Raw genomic sequence first — 22,518 nt, 5'->3', positions numbered from 1 at the left:
CAGGTTCGCCGAATAAAATGTTAGTTTCGTTACTCACAGCTTCGCTGCTTTCGTCACCGTCACTACCACGCGACAATATAATACATTAGCAATGCCGGCTAAAACGTGCCAGAAAGAAACCCACTGTAGACTTACTTCATTGAAAGCCCAGCTTGCGGCTTGGCTAACCGAAGCCAAAACGCGATACCTCAACCACTCACTCCCTAATTTCTTGAAAAATAACCGTGGTAGATTCTTGCGGTGCTTGAGCGGCAAGCACAAAAAAAACTGACTGAGATGTCAGTGGATGGCCGTATTGTCAATTATTCTACCAAAATAGCTCACCAGTTCAATTGATTTTTCCACGTGGTATTCACTCAGGAACACACTACGAACATGAGTAATAATTATCTTCCTACGATATGTGCCGATCTTAAACTGTCGAAGCTGTGTTTTCTTTGTTGCTGAATCTTAAAACTAAATCATCTAGCGGTCCAGACAGTATTCCTAACGTATTTCTGCAGCGGTACGATGATCCTATCGCACACACCTATATCCATCTTTCTTGTCTATCGAATGATGCAATTCTTGCTGATGATTGGCGTACGGCGTGTGTAGTTCCTGTCCTTAAAGAAGGTGATCGTCTGAACGTTGAAACGCCTGTATCGATAACTTCCGGTCCCTGTAAACTTCTAGAGCATTTCATCATGCATTACACAATCTCCTTTCTAGAGGAAAACAATATTTTTCCTACCTTCCAGCATGGTTTTAGGAAAATCCCTTCGACTACCACCCAACTCGTCGCCACTATTCATGACTTTGCAATAAATAACACTTGATAAAGGTGGTCAAATAGATGCTATCTTCTTAGGTTTTAGAAAAGCCTTTGACTGCGTCTGTCATGGTAAACTACTCGTGAAGCTTTCTAGTATTGTCTGCACATTAATCTAATCAGTTGGATCCGCTCCTACTTCACCAACCGAAAACAGCTTGTCCAAGTCGATGGTTGTAGTTCTGAAGTTGTGCATGTAACATTGGGAATTTCCCGGGTAGTTTACATTTACAACGCAGATGAGACGGCCTTATTCTACGAGATGCTGCCATCGAAGACCCTGGACTTAAAAGGCCAGAAATGCCGCGGGGGAAAACACACCAAGCGGCGTGTAACAATTTTGTTGTGCACCAACATGGACGGCACAGATAAACGGCCACTGCTTGTAATTGGCAGAAGTAAGAAGCCCCGCTGCTTCAAGGGAAATCGTCGGCTGGCTGTACAGTACACCGCGAACCTGAAGGCATGGATGACCTGGGCCATATTTGCAGCTAGCTCGAGGCCTTCGATACGGACATGCAGAAGGCAGGCAGATCGGTCTGTCTTTTTCTGGACAATTGCAGTGCCCATCATGTCAATGACGTGGAGCTGGGAAACGTGCGCTTGGTTTTTTTTTTCAACCGAACTGCACTTTCATGCTGCAGCCGCTTGATCAAGGCGTCATTCGTAGCGTCAAGTGCGCCTACAAGGAGAGGCTGATTCAGCATCTGCTGCTGAACCTCCAGTTGAAGCGTCCCACCGTAGTGGACATGTTCATGGCGCTTGAGATGATGGCCGCCGCATGGGTTGCGACGTCGCCAGCCGTGATAGCTAATTGTTTTAATCATGCCGGCTTCATTGCCACTCTGCAAGCATTATGCGCTGATCCAGTGGCATCGCAAGAAGATTCGCCTTAAAGTGCACTAGTTGACAGTGCTGACGCCGCAGTGCCGCTATCGCTGGCCCACGCATGGGATGAACTTTCTGCCGTGACAGATGGTGTTCCGGATGGCCTCAGCATCGATGAGTTCGTTCGTGTGGATTAAGATGTTGTCGTCCATGAAGAGATGACTGATGAGGTCATCATAAGTAGCGTTTGCCAAGGTGCCGACGACGCCAACGACCACCAGACGCCAAATCAAGAGAGGACTGCGAACCCGCGGGATGTGTTGAATGCCTTCGATGTAATTCGATCATCTTTCGGTGAGCATGATGACGACGTAGCAATGGACCACTTCTTGCAGTGCGAGTCGAGAGCAGTAAAATTGCTGCAAGGCAAGGCTCGGCAAAGTAAGCTGACTGACTTTCGGAATAAATTTTTTTTTTTTTTTGCAAGCCAATTCCCTTCCCTGTCTTTTTTGCCTCATTCTCGTGCTCACGAAATTCCCACAAAAGCGAAATGTTTTGCTTTCCCCGGCGATTTCGTTATTGCGGGTTTCGACTGTAGTGGATGTTTAGTTTTGTTGGTCACCTCTGCTAAGGTGAACTTTTGATTAGAGGAACAGATTTTCACAGTCCCTTCAAGTCGTTTTAATGGGAGTCTACTGTAGCTATCTTTGGTTGTAATATCTGTGGATAAATTATCAAAGGAAAATAAAACAGTATCAGGGACGACATCAATGACCTTTAGGTAAGCAGTAATTGCTTTCTTGGTGTGGACAGTCACAGCTTATCCTTACAGGTCGAAGCAGTACAAGCAGTGTGAACAGATCCAGCTCGTACACTCTGCTTTAGTGCCCCTTTAACTTGATCATAAGCAGATAAACTTCTGTGTGTGTAAGCTTCTAAGCTACAGGAACTTTCTCAACTAGAAGGCCATTCTTCCAATATGTTACACTCTTAACAAATTGTTGCAAGCCCTTAGTGGACTGTACACGAGGCATAGGAAATGCTATTCCAGTTTGTCGCTTAGTTAGATGAAGCCATGGACCAGTAGGTTGCTTTCTTGGATTTATAAGCATTTCATGCATTTCTTGTTGATAATTAAGAACTTAAAAGGTAAACTCAGAGGGAGACTGCTCGAAAGGCAAGGCAGGACAAGTGCTTAGATTTCATTTTAAATTCATGAACGTTAGGGAGCATATGAAGGAGGATAAGAATGGCACTACCTGTTAAAAATAGCCTAGTTACACACCCACCCACATGTGTGTGCATGCGCACGCACACACTTTTCATGTTTTACTTCTGTTCATTGTAACCTGTGCCAAGCCTTCATTGTAACCTGTCCTGACTTTTGATATGTCTTGAGTTGCCTCTTGCAAGACTGCAACATCATGCTCTAACAACCCCCTTTGTCCTTTTTTGGGGAAACAGAGAAGCGCCGTAATAGGCCGAGTTACTCGATATTCCACACAAGGGCACCTCCAGTGGCTGCACCAAACCCAGTCCAAGAGTCTGCGTTAATGGAGCCTGGAGAAGAAGGTGGCGTGGACCCTGCTGAGCCCTTGCCAGCCCTCTTTCAGTGGCCTGGTGTTGAAGCCATAATGGAGTCTTACTCACGTTACAACCAGGGTGAGATTGCCCATTACATATCATTATATGAGAACATGCAAATTTCCTTCCAAATATCATTTATATATCCTTCATAAAACAGCCCATTATCCTGAACTTTCTTAAGGCAAGTACTTCTGGCACAAACATTTTTTGTGCACATTACTGCTACTCCAGCCACAAGAAGAGTGCAGAAGAGGGTGTAAAAGTGGTGCGGCAGATAGGGAAAAAAAGGGAAAGAAAAAAAGCTTTAGGGATGAAAAATGTTCATGTGCAATGACAAACATTAAAGAATAGCACATACAGAGCACTGAGTGATGGACTCGCGTGGATGCAGCATGCATGCTTCGCATTCTTCACAAGTCAAATGCCAAAGGAGCACAATTTTTTCTCTATGTACCAGTCGTAAATTTAATATAACTTGCTCCGAAACGGGATTTTTCCTTCTTTTTTAAAGGATGAAAATGTTGGACACTCACTGTAACTTCTGTGTGATATTTTATATTGGAAGTTTCTGCAGGTTAGCATATTTTCTTAATAGAATGAAGGAAATAATGTTAATGAAGATGTGCTGCATATAAATGCAAACATTACAGTTTGCCTTCCCAACGAGTTTTTGTAAACATGCTGGAAAATTATCTGACTGCCTGGTTCATTTCTTCCTTATCCGAAATTGTTGGAACTTTAACAGCTAAAGTCACCTGACCTGGTTTGTGATGCTACATCAGGCTGGCACAGATTCAGCCAGTTGTGACTGAGCTTCTGGTATGAAATATTAGCTTTGTTTCTTTCACTATGTCCAATTCTTTTCCCATTTCCTTTTGTGTTACGAACTTCAAACACAAGCTCCACGGCATAGCATGGATTGTAACAGACAACAATTCATTTCTCTACAGTGGTCTCGTCATGATTATAATGTGTGCTCTATTCTATGGTCACTTAGTTTTTTTTTCATAACATTTCTTATGTGAATTCACTGGCGGCAAATAGTAATGATTCTCTCTCTGGTCCTTAATGCAGAGCGCCACATGGAACGGGTGCTACTTACTGAAAGAGAGCGGCAGTTGCGTGCTGAGCAGCAGCAGCTTCAAGAGGAGGCCCAGCGGCTGCGCATTCGAATGGCAGTAAGTCTTTGCAGCAATTCCAACAGAGGCTTCATCACAGTCGCGTGCCACATTTTTTCTTTTTTGAAGACAGGGTCTTCCTTGCTGACTGCCACCGGCTTTGCATAACTGGGTACCTTGTAACCAATTCGAGAAAGACAACTGCCTTTTCGTGCTTCCAGAGCATCATTGCCAGTCACAACATGTATCAAAATGTAGGCCTCAACGAGACAAGCAAAAATCAGTTGTAGAGCAGATCAAATTAACAGTACAGGCTATCCCCAGTACAGTAAAAAATTTACAACATTGTACAGTAAAAGCTCGTTAATTCGGACTTCTAGGGAACGTAAATTATGTCCGAATTAACCGAATGTCTGAATTATCGAGCGGACAACAAAAACAATAAATGCACGACTTTCATCAACAAACCTTTACTGCTCAAAGTAATCGAGGATGCTCGTCTGCTTTCGAGCAGAAACCCGCGCGGATACTATTTTACGAAGTCCTTCCAGGTGCTTAGCAGCTCGCATGCTGTCTGCAGTGTCCCAACAAAATTCTTCCAACACAGCGAGGGCCTCCGCGGCTTCCTTCACAGTGCGAGGGGGCCGAGGCTGCTCCTCTTGCGGCTCCTCTTCCTCCTCAGAATCTTCGCCATGCAGCACGTCCCTGACAATTTCTTCTACGGTAAGCGAGCCGGCTGTAACAACGCCGTCATCAATGCCGACGTAATCAGCGAGTGTCACCGCATCCGGCAGAACTCCAAAATCCTCGCAGTCATCTCCATTGTCATCTAGCGACACTTCGGCCACTGCATCATCGCCAGGCTCACGCACAACGAAGCCACTGTGTCTAAAACAGTTGGCGATGACGTGCGCGGGCGTGTTGTGCCAAACGTAGGCAAGAATGTTGACCACGCTCAAAAGATTCACGTCGTACTGCTTGCCGACTTCATGGCACAGGAGCATCCGTTCTAGCACGCGCCTGCGGTATTTGGTCTTGACATACTGAATTATGCCTTGGTCCATCGGTTGGAGGGCCGATGTTGTGTTCGGCGGCAAGAAAACAACTTCTATGTTGTCCAGTCCGGTGACACTGTTATGCGCACTACAATTGTCCAGCACCATTAACACTTTGCGGTTCTTTGCGGAAAACTGTCGCTCTAACTTCTGCATCCAGCCACGAAAAATTTCCGACGTCATCCAGGCCTTTTTATTCACTCGGTATTCCACTGGAAGAGCAGGCATGTTCTTAAAGCACCGTGGCTTTTGTGCCTTTCCAATGACGACAAGCGGCAAGCGCTCTGTTCCTGTCATGTTGGCGGCTAAAAGAATGGTGACGCGTTCCTTGGATCTTTTGCCACCGATGCACGGATCTCCTTTCATGGTCACAGTTTTGTCTGGCAAAACCTTAAAGAAAAGTGCTGTTTCATCAGCATTAAATATGTCATTTGGATCGTAGGCGGCGATGTGTTCAAGCAGCTGAGCGTTCTTCCAGTTGTTGGCAACGTCTTCGTTGACAGCGCCTCTTTTGCCGCACACAGTCTTAAAAACGAGGCCATGTCGCTCCCTGAAGCGCGCACACCACTCTTCCGATGCCTTGAATGCATCGATATGCATCATCAGTGCAAACCTCTCGGCTTGCGCCATGATGAGGGGTCCACTCAATGGCAGATTTGCATTATGCTAGTCGACCACCCACCGAAGCAAAGCCTCTTCCAACTCTGGACCTTGGTAGGCAAGTCCTTCGCCTCGTATTTCGGCCGCTTCGCCGGCGTTGCCATCGGCGGAGAATGCAGTGACACGGGCGCACAACAGAAAAGCACCAATAACGTTCAATAACTGAGCTGCGCTAAATCCAGCGGTCTTCGGCAAAACAGCGTGCAAGGATGTAGCGCACCAACAGCAACAAAGCGACAAAATGGCCCCGTCGATAACGCCGACACATGCAAAAACAAGGAAAAGCACCCATCCAGCCACAAGTCGAGCCAACTGGATTGGATTGGCCAAGTTTCAGCCACTTGATGTCAATGGCGATGCTGCGTTTGGGCAACGAGGCATTGGTTTGGGTATCACTTTTGTGCCGCGCTTGCCGTATTTTCGTTTTTGAGCCTTGGTGGCTGCCCAAAATCGTCCGAATTATCCGAGGTGGACTGGAATCTGTCCGAATTAACAAGAGTTTCATCCCATAGACTCCTATATATAATTGTAGGGACCAGGCGCGAAGGTCGAATTATCGGATTTTCCGAATTAACGGAAGTCGAATTAACAAGCTTTCACTGTACCATAGATGACACTACCTCCAGGATTGGCCCGCCTGGCCTCTTGGTCAAAACATAAAAAGATCAATCAAGTGTCTAGATTAAAGAACACAAGGTCGACGAAATTGCGCATGAAATACGATACGAATAAGATATAAAATGAGTGAATAATGAACACGAAAGAGAGACAGAATAGAGAAATATAATCAACATGTAATGATTGAATCGTTTGAACCACCGTGTATGTCGATTCTGTCTTCTTTGAAGTCGACGATTGGTTGGCCCTTTCTTTTCCTAATGTTGGACAGTAACAATGATTGCTCATGTGCTATTCAGTGCTGCTATTGGGGTTAAGCTTGCTGTATTGGAACTTTGATACAATTGCATACCTATTTAAAGAGTGATTGCAAAAATATCCAAATACCAATCGGAATAGCAAAAAAAAAGTTTTGCTGGAAAGCAATATTTTATTGCATTCAATGCTGCCAACAATGAAAAACATTAAAATTTTATACCCTACGACGTTGTATTAGGCCACACTTCTTCAATTTAGCTTTGAACTTCTTGAGTGTGGCCCGTATACAAGGTAAAAATAACTACATTTAATTCTGGATATAACAAAACTTCAGCATAACAAAATTCTCTATATAAAGAAGTATTAACTATAACTTCTTGTCCATAGAACACCATGTATTTTGAACCTCAATATAATGAAGTGTGTTTACGCACCATTTCAATGTAACGAAATTTCACTGCCAATGCGATGGAATACCGAGGCAATAACTGTAAACTGCCGTGGACGGATGTGGTCAAATGGTTGTGTCGTGTCTGACGGAAGGACAGCGCAACGGTGGAGTGAAACTAATACGGCTTTATTTAGCCATCAACTTAACAATGGCGGGCGAACTGCCCGGTTCTATGCTACAGGAATGAAAGCGCGCGCCAGCTTGAATGCCGGCGCTTTTAAGCACAACCACAGGGTGATAACATTTGCGCCGCTACCACGGCGCATGCCTAGCTGTGACACCTTGTCGCCTAGGCGCGCAACATATCATCTCCCCCACACTTATTTACTGTCCCGTAGTAGGATTAGGTGCTGTAGCGGTCGGGAGGTCCGCGCTGACGTAGTGGGTAGCGGCGACCCTGTTCGGCGGCTTCCCTATGTGTCGACGGCTGTTCCACAGGCTCGGTGGGGCTGCTAGCGCTAGTGCCAGCTGTGACGTAGTCTTCATCGTGGAAGTCGGTGGCTGTGATCACCGTGACGTCACAGTCCGGAGCACGTACAATGTGGTTATGGTGATGAACCCACTCACACACACCCCGGGGGGTCACAACACTAACACAATACGACACTGGACCGGTGCGGGTGAGAACGGTAGCACTGAAACCACCTTGGTCCTCGACAAAAATTGTGGACAAGCACGAAGCACAAGCACGTAGTTGCACGATGCCTGTTGCGACTGGTGTCCTGAAACTGTTTGCGGGCGACCCACTCCTCAACGGAGGGCCTGACGAGGTCTAGCCTAGTCCTGAGGCGCCTCCCCAACAGCAAAAGAGAGGGTGCTTCTACAGTAGTCGTTTGTGGAGTGTTGTGGTACGAAAAGAGGAAGTCTGCGAGCTCCGACGGTGATGTGGGTCGCCTGGACTTCCGAAGTGCACCCTTCAGCGTCTGGACGAAACGTTCTGCCAGACCGTTGCTACTGGGATGATACGGAGCTGTTCTCACGTGTCTGGTTCCTACTCGCTGCAGGTACTCCTGGAAATCTGCAGAAGTGAACTGAGTGCCGTTGTCAGACACTGAAGTCTCGGGAAATCCGAATCTGCAAAACAGTTCATGTAGGCATCAAATGGTTGTTTCGGTGGTGGTTGTCGGCATTGGAAACACTTCTGGCCATTTTGAATGTGCATCAACCACCACGAGGTACGTCACTCCGTTTATCGGGCCACCAAAATCGACATGCAAACGTTGCCAAGGATGCAAGGGCGCTTTAGGCGGCAGATTGCAATTAGACGCAAGTGGTACAAGACGCAGTGAAACACTCTATGTCACTATCGATTATAGGCCACCAAACGTAGCTTCTTGCTAGTTCTTTGGTGCGAACAACACCTGGATGACCTTGGTGCAACTCGTCCAAAATGAGCGTACGGAATTTTTCGGGAACAAGTATGCGCATTCCCAGCATAATGCATCCTCGATGTATGGACAGTTCTAGTCTTCTATGAAAGAACAGTTTGATTTCATCCGGGACACTATGTGGCCAGCCTGACAGCATATGATGCCTCACAGTACACAAAGTAGCATCACGTCAAGTTTCACGAACAATATAATTGCTGTTCATCGGCATAGTGTCGAAGCGTAGGTCATAAAAAGATTCTTCCTGCTCTTCGACCATCGGCTGTGTTATTGGCAGCCTAGACAAGCAATCTGCGTCAGCGTTCTGTGCAGGCCGGAAGTTTAATGAAAAAGAATAGGCCGACAAACCAACTGCCCATCGTTGTAGTCTTGTGGCGGCAATTGCTGGTATGCCAGTCTTGGGACCAAAAATTGTTGCCAAAGGTTTGGGGTCCATGATCAAAACAAAACGCCTTGCATACACGTAGTAATGGAATTTTTTAACGCCGAACACAAGAGCTAAGGCTTCTTTTTCTAATTCGCTATAGCCTTTCTTAGTACGACTCAAGGTGCTTGAGGCATACGCTATTGACCTTATCTGACCCTCGGAAAAAATGTGTGACAACACTGCACCTACCCCGTAGGCGGACGCATCACAAGATAACTGCAGGGGCAGGCCTGGATCATAGTGCGCCAAGATCGTAGCTGACGAAAGCAGCTACTTGATGTGCTGAAAGGTGCGATCGCAAGCCGTGTTCCAATTCCAGGCAATGTCTTTCTGCAAGAGCCTGTTTAAGGGGAAAGAACGGTGGATAAGTTTGGAACGAACTTTCCATAGTAGTTGTTGAGGCCCAGCAGCGATTGAAGATGGTGCTTATAAATTGGCGCCGGTGCCTTAGTTATTGCTGCCAGTTTTTTGTCCGTGGGGTGGATGCAGTGTTTGTTGATTACATGGCCCAGATTATCATCATCAGCAGCAGCAGCCTGGTTACTCCCACTGCAGGGCAAAGGCCTCCCATATTTCTTCAACTACCCCGGTCATGTACTAATTGTAGCCATGTTGTCCCTGCAAACTTCTTAATCTCATCCTCCCACCTAACTTTCTGCCGCCCCCTGCTACACTTCTCTTCCCTTGGAATCCAGTCTGTAACCCTTAATGACCATCGGTTATCATCCCTCCTCATTCTTCCCTTATCTTCCCTGCCCATGCCCATTTATTTTTCTTGATTTCAATTAAGATGTCATTAACTCGCATTTGTTCCCGCACCCAATCTGCTCTTATCCCTTAATGTTACACCCATCATTCTTCTTTCCATAGCTCGTTGCGTCGTCCTCAATTTAAGTAGAAGCCTTTTCGTAAGCCTCCAGATTTCTGCCTTGTACGTGAGTACTGGTAAGACATGGCTGTTATGCACTTTTCTCATGAGGGATAATGGCAACCTGCTGTTCATGATCTGAGAATGCCTGCCAAACGCACCCCAGCCCATTCTTATTCTTCTGATTATTTCAGTCTCATGATCCGGATCCGCGGTCACTACCTGCCCTAAGTAGATGTATTCCCCTACCACTTCCAGTGCCTCGCTACCTATCGTAAACTGCTGTTCTCTTCCGAGACTGTTAAACTACTTTAGTTTTCTGCAGATTAATTTTTAGACCCACCCTTCTGCTTTGCCTCTCCAGGTCAGTGAGCATGCATTGCAATTGGCCCCCTTGGTTACTAAGCAAGGCAATATCATCAGCGAATCACAAGTTACTAAGGTATTCTCCATTTACTCTAATCCCCAATTCTTCCCAATCCAGGTTTCTGAATACCTCCTGCAAACACGCTGTGAATAGCATTGGAAAGATCGTATCTCCCTGCCTGACGCCTTTCTTTATTGGGATTTTGTTGCTTTCTTTGTGGAGGACTACGGTGGTTGTGCAGCCGCTGTAGATATCTTTCAGTATTTTTACATGCGGCTCGTCTATACCCTGATTCCGTAATGCCTCCATGACTGCTGAGGTTTCGACTGAATCAAAACGCTTTCTCATAATGAATGAAAGCTATATATAAGGGTTGGTTATATTCCGCACATTTCTCTATCACCTGATTGATAGTGTGAATATGGTATATTGTTGAGTAGCCTTTACAGAATCCCGCCTGGTCCTTTGGTTGACAGTTCTAAGGTGTTCCTGATTCTATTTGCGATTAACTTACTAAATACTTTGTAGGCAACGGACAATAAGCTGATCGGTCTATAGTTTTTCAAGTCTTTGGCGTCCCCTTTCTTATGGATTAGGATTATGTTAGCGTTCTTCCAAGATTCCGGTACGCTCAAGGTCATGAGGCACTGCGTATACAAGGTGGCCAGTCTTTCTAGAACAATGTTCCCACCAGCCTTCAACAAATCTGCTGTTACTTGATCCTCCCCAGCTGCCTTCCCCCTTTGCATAGCTCCCAAGCCTTTCTTTACTTCTTCCGGCGTTACTTGTGGGATTTCAAATTCCTCTAGACTATTCCCTCTTCAATTATCATCGTGGGTGCCACTGGTACTGTATAAATCTCTAGAACTCCTCAGCCACTTGAACTATCTCATCCATATTGGTAATTATAATGCCGGCTTTGTCTCTTAACGCATACATCTGCAGGGTGTCTACCAACCGGGCAAACCGGGAATTCTCAGGGATTTTGAGTAGTCTGGAAAAAGTCAGGGAAAACTCAGGGAATTTGTGCTTCTATCAGGGAAAATTAGCTGTAAATTTGTTGAAAGCGGCTGAAAGTTGCAGTAATGCTGGCTTGAGTAACAGACAGCGATCGTAATGAATCGTCTTTGACGGCCTTTCATCGGCTGGAGGAGTTGCCAGTGCACAGTCAACGAACAACCTTCCGGATGCCCGACAATTCGGACGGTTTCGCGCTACCACCACGTACCCCATAGAATCACTGTATCAGAACATCTGAAATTTCGCACACAAGAACCCTTTGCCATCCGATTTTCCGGACTTTTGCCGTGACTGCAGGTCCGAAACGGCATTAATCAAAGCCACCACCACTGCCGTTTTCATTGCCTCACCACCTCGAACCGGTGCTCTTGCACGCAGATCCACTAGAAGCCGTAGCCACCACTGCGACAATGCTAGGCCTAACGGCTTAGACGTTCACTATTAAGCTTCTTGCCGTTGGGCGCCATGTTTTTCATTGAAAGGATTCTCCGCTGTAAGCAATGGCATTGACTTTGCCTTTGTGGCCCTCGCAATTGGCTTCGAAGCTCGGAAAGCACTGTGCGTTGCATAACGCCGGTTCCCGAAAGTCAGCTTCGCCTCTGTACAGAAATGTTACTTGGTGAGGCGTTCGCAAAAGTATTGCGGTGAAGCATTACAAGCGTAGGAAGGGGCAATTGTCATGGGACGCAGTATGTATTCCTTAATTATGCATGCGTGCACCCCCGTCTCCTGTCACAGTACTGTCACAATCCGCATGGGTTCGTGAACGAGGGAGGGCTCAAGGCACCCTCCGTTCGACAGGTGCTCCGCAGCGTGGAGGTGATGAACGATGACTGACCGCCGAGCAGCTGTGCTCGTCGGTGTTTATTGGGTGCGGTGACCAATGTTGCCTACCGAGCCTGGCGGGCCAATGAAGATTATGCCCGAGGGGGCGTCACGTGCTTGTTACACCCCCTTACCCCCACTTTGTTTGTTAAATAAAAGAAACAAACATCCATGTTCAGAGCATAAGGCTCTGCCGCCGTCCCAGCCAAGTCGATGGTGCCTGCTATCCAGGCGAGTACCGGTCCGGCGGCCTCCTCGGTCGCACGGTCGAGTACTCTGCCCGGGCACCGGTGTTGATGGGCCGGGCGTGGCAACGCCAGGTGCTGCCTGAGACAGCCTCGCTCCATCCGGAGAGTCCGCAGTCGTCGGCCTGGTGAGTGGTGACAGGCTCGACACGGGTGCCGCACCACTGGCAACGCTTGTCGCCTCTGAGGTGGGTGGTGCTCCGCTGGAAGGGACTGGTGTTGCCACTAGTCCTCCTGCGGGCTGGAACTCTGAAGTGGCAGTCGAGGGTGCTGGCCAGGTCCCGAGGCGAGGCCTAACATGGTCGGCTTGTCTGTGCCACATGGCCGCCCCGTCTGGCATGGGGGCAAGCAACGATGAGGCGCTGGCAGGAGACAATGCCTGTCCGGCAGACCAGGGTGGGCCGGGACGGAAGTTCCTGGCGAAAACTGGAGCTCCCAACTCCGGCAAATGTCCAGGACGGCACCCTCGGTCAGCAGCCAGCTTCTGCTTCAGCTGCTTCAGGAGCACTGTGGATCGGAGGTCCGGATGCAAGATGTCCAAGGGTGTCTTTCTTGACCATCCGATCTAGTAGGAGCTCACAGGGGGCACGGCCAGTGACATCGTGGGGCGTGGTCCGCTACTGAAACAGTATCCGGGTAATCTGCGTCCGGAAATCCCCAGTCTGGCTCTTCTTAAGCTTGTCCTTGATGGTTTGCACCACCCGCTCGGCTGCAACGTTTAAGCAGGGTGGTACAGCGGATACCATTCTTCATCAGCCAGGCCAGGTACTCTGTGCTGGCGAAAGCAGCACCATTGTCGGACACGATGACATCCGGCAAGCCCTGGGCGGCTAAGACCTGTCGTAGCGCTGCAATGGTCGAAGTGTACCAGCACTGGAGCCTTGGTATTCGCTCTCTGCTGCACTGGGAGGCCCGGTCCTGCTCCTTCTTCCAGACCCATTGCTGACCATCTCAAAGCAGGAGTCCCGGCTGTAGATGCTCTGACAGGTTCGGCAGGAAACTCCTGTAGAAGTTGATGAGGCCGGGGTAGCTCTGAAGCTCCTTCTTCTTCTGGGGCTTAGGCGCCTTGAGCACAGCATCAACTTTGCGGGGAGCCAGGGCTAAGCCAGCCTGGGAAATGACACGTCCCAAGTACTCAACACTGGGGGCCAGGAAAATGCACTTTTCCAGCTTGACCTTGAGCCCAGCGTCCTGAAGTCGTGCCAGGACGTTGTGCAGGTTCTGGCACGACGTTGTGCGGTAACCAGAATGTTGTCCAAGTACACCGCCATGTGCCTCATGCCCCTGAAGAGGTTGTCCATCTTCCTCTTAAATGTGGCTGGGGCTGAGGCCACACCAAACAGTAAGCGCATGTACTGGAAGAGCCCCAAAGTTGTCGATGTTGTGACATACTTCCGGGAGGCATCCTGGAGCACCGGCTGCTGGTAAGCATCTCTGAGGTCGAGCTTGGCAAACTTCTGTCTACCGGACAACGCTGACCAGACATCTTTAATCCGGGTACTGCATCGGGTACTTCTCAACGGTAGCGATGAGGTTGATGGTAACCTTGAAATCCCCGCAGATGCTGACACTGCTGTCTCGCTTGATGACTGGTACGATGGGAGCGGCCCATTCAGACATCTTGACGGGCACCAGGATGCCCTCTCGCTGTAACTATTGCAGCTCCTGGGTGACCCCATCCTTCAGGGTGAACGGCAGTGGGCGAGGCTTCAAAAAACGTGGCCGGGCTCCCTCAGGTACATGAATGCCAGCTGTCGTGCCGGCAAATGTGCCCACCTCTGGCTGGAACAGGGACTTGAATTTGGTCAGGAGGCTGGAGAGATCTTTCACAATATGCAGGCTGGCTTCCTAGCACTCTGGCAGACGAATGCCCAGTGCATGAATCCAGTTTCGGCCCAGCAGCGTCGGCGACGACCCCTTGGTTAAGTAAAGGGGAAGGGTTGCCTCCCTGTCGCCAAAGCGAACGCCGACCTGGGCCTGACCCTGGGCCTGGTAGAGCTGTCCGGAGTAGCTGCGCAGCATCACACCCGAAGCCTCGACAGACACGCCGGGGAAGGTATGCTTGAAGGGTTTTCTGGCCATTACTGACACGCTGGCCCCTGTGTCCAGCTCCATGGAAATGGGGTGCCTGCAGACTTCGACGGTCAGCATGTACGGTGGCACAGACAACGGAACAAAGCCTGTGTGCCACATGTCGAAAATCGGCGGGTCCTCGGCCACGACGTGGAGCCTGGCCGCGGAAGAACTCAAGGCTGCTGTCGCACGACCCCGCCACGTACCCTGAAAACGCAGGCACTCTCTAATCCTCGTAGCGCAGCAATGAACTGCCCGAGGGTCTCTCCTTCCCGGCGGCTCCGGTTGTTGAAGTGGAAATGCTCTGTTAGTATGGACGGTGCTGGGTTGAAATGCGAGTGCAGTATGGCGAGCAGCTCACCCAGCGTCTTAACATGCAGTGTGGCTGGCTTGAGAAGGTCGAGCAGGAGACTGAAGACGCGGGTCCCGCAGCTGGCCAGGAAAATGTCCCACTGTTTGGCCTCGGGTGTGGCGTTTGCCCGGAAGAACACGTGGACTTGTTCCTCGTAAATCTGTTGTAGCGAACTCTCTAGTGCCAACCCGCTTTTCTCGCAGGTTCGTTCAAAAGTAACGAGAAACAATCCCATGTCATCGTTTAGCTTGTACGACGGCATGAGATCCCTTATTTTTACTCCTGCTTCCCCTGAGCGTCTTTCATTTATTGAGATGTGATTTGCCGATTCCATTGTCCAGTGCTCTTAGCTTCAGTTCGTGAGCTCTCTGTTCCTCTCGTTCCTTTCTTTCTGCAGCTTCCTTTTGATCGACTCTTTGCCTTTCCTCTGCAGCTCTTTGCCTTTCTTCTGCAGCTTTTTGTTCAGCTATCTCAGCTCGTTTCTCTATCTCTTCTCATGCTTCTGAAATTTCGTCTTTAAGAGCCCCGCATTTCTCAGTTGCCTCAATAAGCTGTAGCTTTCTCTGACTTTTCCCGACCTCAATTCCCAGCTCAATTCCCAGGAACAACCCAGAGTTGTTATTACTACATGAACATAGTAATAACAACACTGGCTTTTTCCATTTGCTTAAATCTACGGTTAATCCCGAACGAGGACGTGAAGAAGCTTTCAACAGGAGCATGCACGTACAGAAATTAAGTTGCAGTTTTAGAAAACACCCGAGCTAAAACTTGGCAAGGAAAGTCAAGTGCTCACCATTCTGCTGAAGCCAGGACAAAGGGTGGAGTGTCCCATGGCTGCTTACCAGATGATATAATCTCGACCGGGTGAGGTGGGTCTTCACTGCAGGAATCAAGCAACGACGACGAAGCCAGGCATCGTGAGGATGAAAAAAAAAAAATAGAAAAGATTGTATTCACTTCATTGGTACATGGCTGCAGCTCTCATCTGAGTCTCGAGCGGTTCTTGTTAACACGTGAGCCAGCACGGCCTTAAATAACCACTGGCGGCCCTGTCGTCGTCTTCCTCCGGAGCCTGTCTTTCCCTTTTGCCCATCCTTGGTGTCAGCTCGGGTAAAAGCGGAACGTGATCTTGACATTCAGTTTCTTCTGTCCTTTTGTGTGAGCTCGTGGTGAACGAGGTGGCGTCGATTCGGAGAAGAGAGCTATTGTATTGACGTGGGGAAGCCCGTTTGAATGCTTCTCGCACCTGACAGGTCGATCATAACACTGTCAAGTAGTCTGAAAAGTGCAGATGTCCTGATTTTAACTGATATTAATATTTCTGATGTTGAAAGTCACAATTCCGAGCTTCGTAGCTGTTCCTTTATGCCGACGGCAAAATACATGGAATGGCATCCTTGTATTCATAATAACAGGCTGGTTGTACATAAAAATTCGAGTTACCTTTACCAAAGCTGAGAATATTGTGTTGTCCATAAGGAAGGGTAATGCCAATTTTTTGGTCTGTGCTGTTTACGGGCCTCCCAAATAGTAACGTTTCAGGCTTTTTACAAAATATGTAAGTAATGAAGAACTTATTCGAGCAGGAAACTTTAACATTGATCTTTCTAGAAACCTTACTGGTGCAGCTAAGAAATATCTTACACTACTTGCAAGTCACAGAATTTAACACCTGATGTAAGATTTTCCTAGAGAAAAAATTATGGGAGACAAAGTGACTCGCTCATGTATCGATCATATTGCTGCTCGGGTTTCCAAAAGGGAGAAGCCGGCTGGTGTCATTGAATGAAAGGTTTCCGATCATTATTTTGTGACTGCAACAATTTTTTAGCAGTCCGAGTCAGTAGATCATGATACTGGAGAAGAAGAAGCTACATGTAACGATAGAGAGGTTGATATGCAAGTGAAGTCATTTGATTGGGACTCATTGATTTCTTTTGAACACACAAAGGCTTATGAATTACCTGCTTGTAAATAAGTTTAAAGGGACACTAAAGAGAAAAATGATTTCTTCGGTATCAGTAAGTTACCCTTCTATAATTTCCAAAACACCACTCTTAGTGCGATAAGATGCCTTTTGGGGAACTAAAAAGGAGAACAGTCAAGCACTAACATTTCAATGAGAGGACTTGTCTTGTAATGGCGTTGAAAAGGGTAAGTCCTCTTGTTAAGATGTTGCTGCTGTTCGTTGCTTCATTTACCTTTCATTCCTTTTATATAAGTTTCGCATCTTCCGGGCATCCCTTGGATAAACTAAAATTTCTGTAGAGTTGTTGAATGAATCAAACAAGTGACATTGCAGTGTCTACCAGTAAGATGGGGAATGCACACAAACTACAAATTGATATAAGTGTTGTGAACACTTTGACCTTGCCTGTGTGTGTGCAACATGCATTGATGTGCACAGTCTGTGTTCAATGCATAGGAAAGAATTCCTAAGGCCATAACAGTGTATTAAGATTTTATGCAAAGTAGACAATTATTCGTTACGCTGTGTAGTATGTCTACCCAAGTGCAAAGCTGTTGGCTACTACTGCAGATACGTACTGACTATAGTAGCATCTTGGCAACCTAATTTTTCTGAACTAAATGTTTATTCGCTCAAATTTTGAAGTCGGCACCATTATGTGGCATGCTGGTGCAAATGCTATCACTGTCACTAATCATAGCCAATGGTGCTTGCTGCAGGAGCTGTACCAGAGCAAGAAGTGTTTGGACGAGGAGCGCCAACAGCAACAGGTGACCATCGACAATCTCAAGAAGTGCCTCAGGCTGGTCCGATAGTAGGCGCCCTCTGCCTTCTCTTCCTACCCCTTTGCCCTGCATTTCAGCAGGGGGACTCATTCCACCCCATGAAGGGGACTACCCATGTTATATACATTTATGATTTACAACCACCCATGGCACAACATATACAGGCATCATTTTAAGCCCCAACTCTTCTCTCTTTCGCTCTCTCTCTCTTTCTCCTTCACTCTCCTCTCACTCTGCTCCCTTCATTGAAAAAAAAAAAGCGTTTTTTATTAAGCCGTTATTTATGAAATAAAAGATTGCAGCTGCGACTTGGTCCGACTTCATATTTCTTTAGCTTTTGTAAAGGAGTACTGCAACTGCTAGTGCTACAGTAATAAAAACTGTTATTTAACAGTCCAATGATTCATTTTTCTGGCTTTGGAGTAGTGGGCAGAGGTGGAATTGCTGCTACATTTGTGCAAGCTGCTAGAAAAGCCTCATTTTGCCAAAAAATTCCACCATGTGCTAGGTGTCTGTCAGCATTGTTTTATTGCGATAGCAAATATATGGATACTCCAAACACATTTCTCCTGTCGGCATCGCCATGGTGTTCCGTATAAAGTCGTCTAAGGGCGATAACACCATCGCCGCGCACCCTACGCTGTGTGTGCGAGTGGAAGCGTGCGAGGGGAGCCGATGATTGGTGGCTTAATCTAGCCCGAGAAAAGGGAGGGGAGCGGGGAGCAAGCGCACCGTCTTCCGTCATGCGCGAAGCACCCAACGTTGCAAGGGACCGGGAGGAGCAGAGGGAGTTGGGGCGCTGTTGTACTTCAGCTGCAACTGCGTATGGCAGCTGCCCGTGGCTGCGTGGCCATATCTTGAGAGTGACCTACGTGGGGGCAGAGGATAGGTCTCTACGGCTCGTAGCTTTGTGCGTGCTGTGTGTTCTCGGCGCTCAGCTTGCGTTGAAGCAAGAGACAGCATGAAGATCACTTAGCTCGCTGCTGCTTCCACACTTGCTCATACCATCATTCCGACAGAGAGTGTCCACGGTCATCAAGTATGATGTGTTCACGTTTGCGGTGCACACTGACACCACGCTTCTTTAGTTAACAAGCAAATGTTCACAAGTTCATACAGCTGATAAAAGTGCTATCCTTACTTTACATGGCTGTTTGCTAATTTGCTATCGCAATCAATGCTTTGCCTTTCTGGTGATACTGTGTCTTTTTGAAAGCAAAACCAGAACTTGCACTTCTGTTTTGCATGTGTGGTGGTGATTCAGCGTTTCTGGTTATGAATCTGCCTCTGATCTTGAGTCATGAGAGCAACAAAGCAGAGTGTGTTGTCCCTGGCCTCGTAAGTACTACAATCCCACTATAAGCTGTTGTTGCTTGCAGCGGCAATCTTTACTGCTCAGAGCTATAAACATTGCTATTGCAAGCAACAACAGCAGCAACTAGAAGTGGAGGGATTGGTAAGAAGCGCAATACTGAAACAAAATTAGGCAATCCTGATGTACCTGGAAGAAAGGCAACTGACGAGAACCTCCAGGATAATTCAAATCGGTAAGAAAAGATGCTGAGCAGAAAAAAATGTAAATGAAGAGACTCTCCAGAATGAAATCAAATCAGCTAGAAAAGATGCTGAGTATTGCTGAACTTATAATTTGCAGAGGGATGAAGGCAACATTTTTCTCTGATATCCATATACTGACATGAGACACTGCTGAAAGAGGGCCAAAAGAGTATTTCTGAAGCACTTGTAAGTTAGGCGTCTCTGAAGTAAGTAGAACTATAATATTGCATACAGGATGAGATTCCACCTTCATCCTCCAATCATTTTGCTATTGCAGTTTGCCACATGGTGCATTTCATAACTTCGTGACTCGTTGCATGATGTTTCAATAACCTTTGTTTTATAATTATTTCGAAATGTAAGTTTCCACAGCTTTTGTCTGGATAGCTTTGTAAAATGATTCAAATGTTGTAGAGCTTGCATTGTAATGTTCTTGTGTCATCTGCACATCCAAAATGCCCTGCTACAAAAGCCAATATACCTGCTACAAGAGCTGCTAAAAGAAAAAGAGGGATCCTTTTGACTTTACCACTGAGCAGGTCAAATAGGACTCGGGGATTTTCAGAGATATTGAGTAGTTCGGAAAAACTTGGGGAACTTGTGCTTCTATTGGGGAAAATTAGTTGTAATTTTATTAAAAGGGAACGAAAGTCGCCGTAATGCTGGTTCGAGTAACAGACCGGGATCTTAACGAATCGTATTTGAAGCCCTGTCGTCGGCTGGAAGAGTTGCCAGTGTGTGCGCATCAACAACGGACTTTCCGGATGCCCGATAATTTGGACGGCTTCGCGGCACCACCACCCCAAAGAGTCAATGTATCAGAACGTCTGAAATTTGGGACGCAAGAGCTTTTCGCCGTGACCGCAGGTCCGAAACGGCATTAATCAAAGCCGCCACCGCTGCTGTTTTGATTACCTCGCCGCCTCGAACCGGTGCTCTCGCACGCAGATTCACTGGCAGCAGTAGCCACCTATATATGGTAGCCACCACTGCGGCAACACTAGGCCTAGCTGCTTCGTTTTTCATTTAAAGAATTCGCCGCCTCTGCCTTTGTGGTCCTCGCGATTGGCTTCGACGCTCGGAAAGCACAATGGGTTGTATAATGCCGGTTCCCGAAAGTCAGCTTCGCCTCTGTACGGAAATGTTACTTGAAGCTCACGCAAAAGTATTGCGGTGAAGCATAACAAGCGTGAGAAGGGGCTATTGCCACGGGGCACAGTTTGCATTCCTTAATTATACACGCGTGCACCCGGTATCTCCTGTCACAGTACAAGCACCGATATGCCTAATACGTGTAACGACAGGCCTTCAGAGCTTTTTTTAATGTGCCCGTGGCGGTTTGAGCCCTTAAGGACAGTAAAAGGCATGCATTCGTTTTTTTTTTTTTTTTTTTCCCAACTGGCCGATTTTTCGGACGTTTTCGCGGCCCCTAGGGAGTTCGAAAAAGTAGACGTTGACTGTACAAATGACCAAGAAGATGCTTCAAATGGTCCGTGGGGTGAACGAGCGGTGGAAGGAGGACGAGAGCAGAAGAGACGTGCGCATTGAGGAATGAACGGTAAAGGAAGCGTGCTGCCGCTGTTTTGAAGGAGCTCCAGCTCAAAAAACAAAGTGTTGGCTGATTCCGAGATGCAAGTGTCCCTCATCCAAACCAAAATTAACTCTTTGAAGCAGTGAAATACAACACTGAGGCGTCGTGCGCAGGCTGAGAGTATGTCAGGACAGTTGAGGCTGACTTGCGAGCAGTTGAGAGATAATCTCAATTGTGACAAAGTTCGGGCCTCATAACAGTTAGCTTGCTATCAGTTGATAGAAATAGCTCATATTCGAAAATATTTGCTTTTGTGTGCATCTCCTTTTTCTTCGTATTTGAGAATGTCCGACCCAATTTGCAATTTTTTTCGAAGACATATTATTTGCTGTGCATTTTACTAACCCCTCCCTTTCTATTAGTTCGTTAATAAACCTTTATTTGGTCCAGCAAAACGCGATAAAACGCGCACCCGGCTAATCCCACGACGTTGACTGACAGATCTAGTCTGCCGGCCCGATCGCGGGCGCGCTGGACGGCCAGGATTTGGTCCTCAAAGATGGCACTTCGCAGGAGCGCGTCCCACTCTTCCTTGGTGAACTTCGGGCCCAGCGACCCGCACTCCCAGAGCATATGAGGCAATGTAGCTACCTCACCACAGGCCACGCTAGAACAATTCGGATAAATCTCGGGATATATGCTGTTAAGGGACGCCAGATTTGGGTAGGAGTTCGTTTGCAGGAGTCTGAGTGTGACCGCCTGCGGTCTGCTTAGCTTGGAGTGAGGCGGCGGGAAAACCCTTCTCTCTAAGTAAATGAATTTAGTGATTTCGTTGTGCGTGATAGGAGCGTCTCTGTGTCCGGGAAGAGAGTCGCCCGATCCGAGGGCAGCGCGGTCGGTAAAGCCACGCGCAGCCTCGTGGGCAGACTCGTTGAGGTTCAGAGGAACCCCCTCAATCGCCCCGACGTGTGCAGGGAACCAAAGGATCGAGTGTATGGAGGTGTTGCCGTGTTTGGCGCCTTTCAGAATTTGAATTGCCTGCCGGGCTACCCGGCCTTTCTAAAATGCACTGACGGCCACTTTAGAATCGCTATACACCCTTTCTCTCCGACCGTCTTGCATGGCGAGTGCAATGGTCACTTGCTCAGCCATCTCTGGGTTCGTCGTCCGGACGGAAGCACAGTTGATGACTTTGCCCAGCGTGTCCACGACGGAAACCGCAAAAGCCTTGCCGTCTCGGTATGCAGCTGCGTCCACGAAGCTTGCTTCGATTTTGTACTTGTTTATTTGCTTTAGTATATTCAATGCTCTTGCCTTGCGACGACCTGCGTTGTGAACGGGATGAACGTTGCGGGGCTAAGGGGAGACCACGATCTTCTCCCCTATTTAGATCTCTGGGGATTTGGGTGTTTTCAGCCAAGTTCTTGGTGGGTGCGAGTCCGATCTCCGCGAGGATACGCCTGCCGGCCGGCGTGGTGGACAGCCGAGTTAGTTGGGCCCGTTCCTGAGCCTCGGCTATCTCCTCCATGGTGTTGTGTATGCCGAGTCGAAGGAAGTCCTCGGTATGCGTTCTGACGGGCAGCCCGAGGGCTCTCTTGACGAATTTTATAATGAGGGCATTAAGCTTTTCCCGCTCGGCTCTGAGCCAGTTGTGCATGGCCACCGTGTAGGTGAAGTGACACAGCACAAAGGTGTTAATGAGCCGAAGCAGGTTGTCCTCCT

General features: G+C 47.8%; 1 protein-coding gene across 1 annotated transcript in view; it reads left to right on the top strand.

Moving 5' to 3' along the window:
* Window positions 1–18,016, top strand: part of LOC126543877 (uncharacterized) — a 204,754-nt gene extending 186,738 nt beyond the window's left edge. Inside the window, exons 16-18 of the mRNA XM_050191008.3 lie at window positions 3,104–3,301; window positions 4,301–4,404; window positions 17,643–18,016. Of these exons, the coding sequence (XP_050046965.1) occupies window positions 3,104–3,301; window positions 4,301–4,404; window positions 17,643–17,738 (398 nt within the window). The 3' untranslated portion in view covers window positions 17,739–18,016. The remainder of the gene's footprint in view (window positions 1–3,103; window positions 3,302–4,300; window positions 4,405–17,642) is intronic.
* The last annotated feature ends 4,502 nt before the right edge of the window (window positions 18,017–22,518 follow it).

This window comes from Dermacentor andersoni, chromosome 1 (genome assembly GCF_023375885.2).
Source record: "Dermacentor andersoni chromosome 1, qqDerAnde1_hic_scaffold, whole genome shotgun sequence".
Lineage (NCBI taxonomy): Eukaryota > Metazoa > Arthropoda > Arachnida > Ixodida > Ixodidae > Dermacentor > Dermacentor andersoni.
The sequence above is the reverse complement of the archived record's forward strand: the minus strand, read 5'-3'. Positions and strand labels throughout refer to the sequence as shown.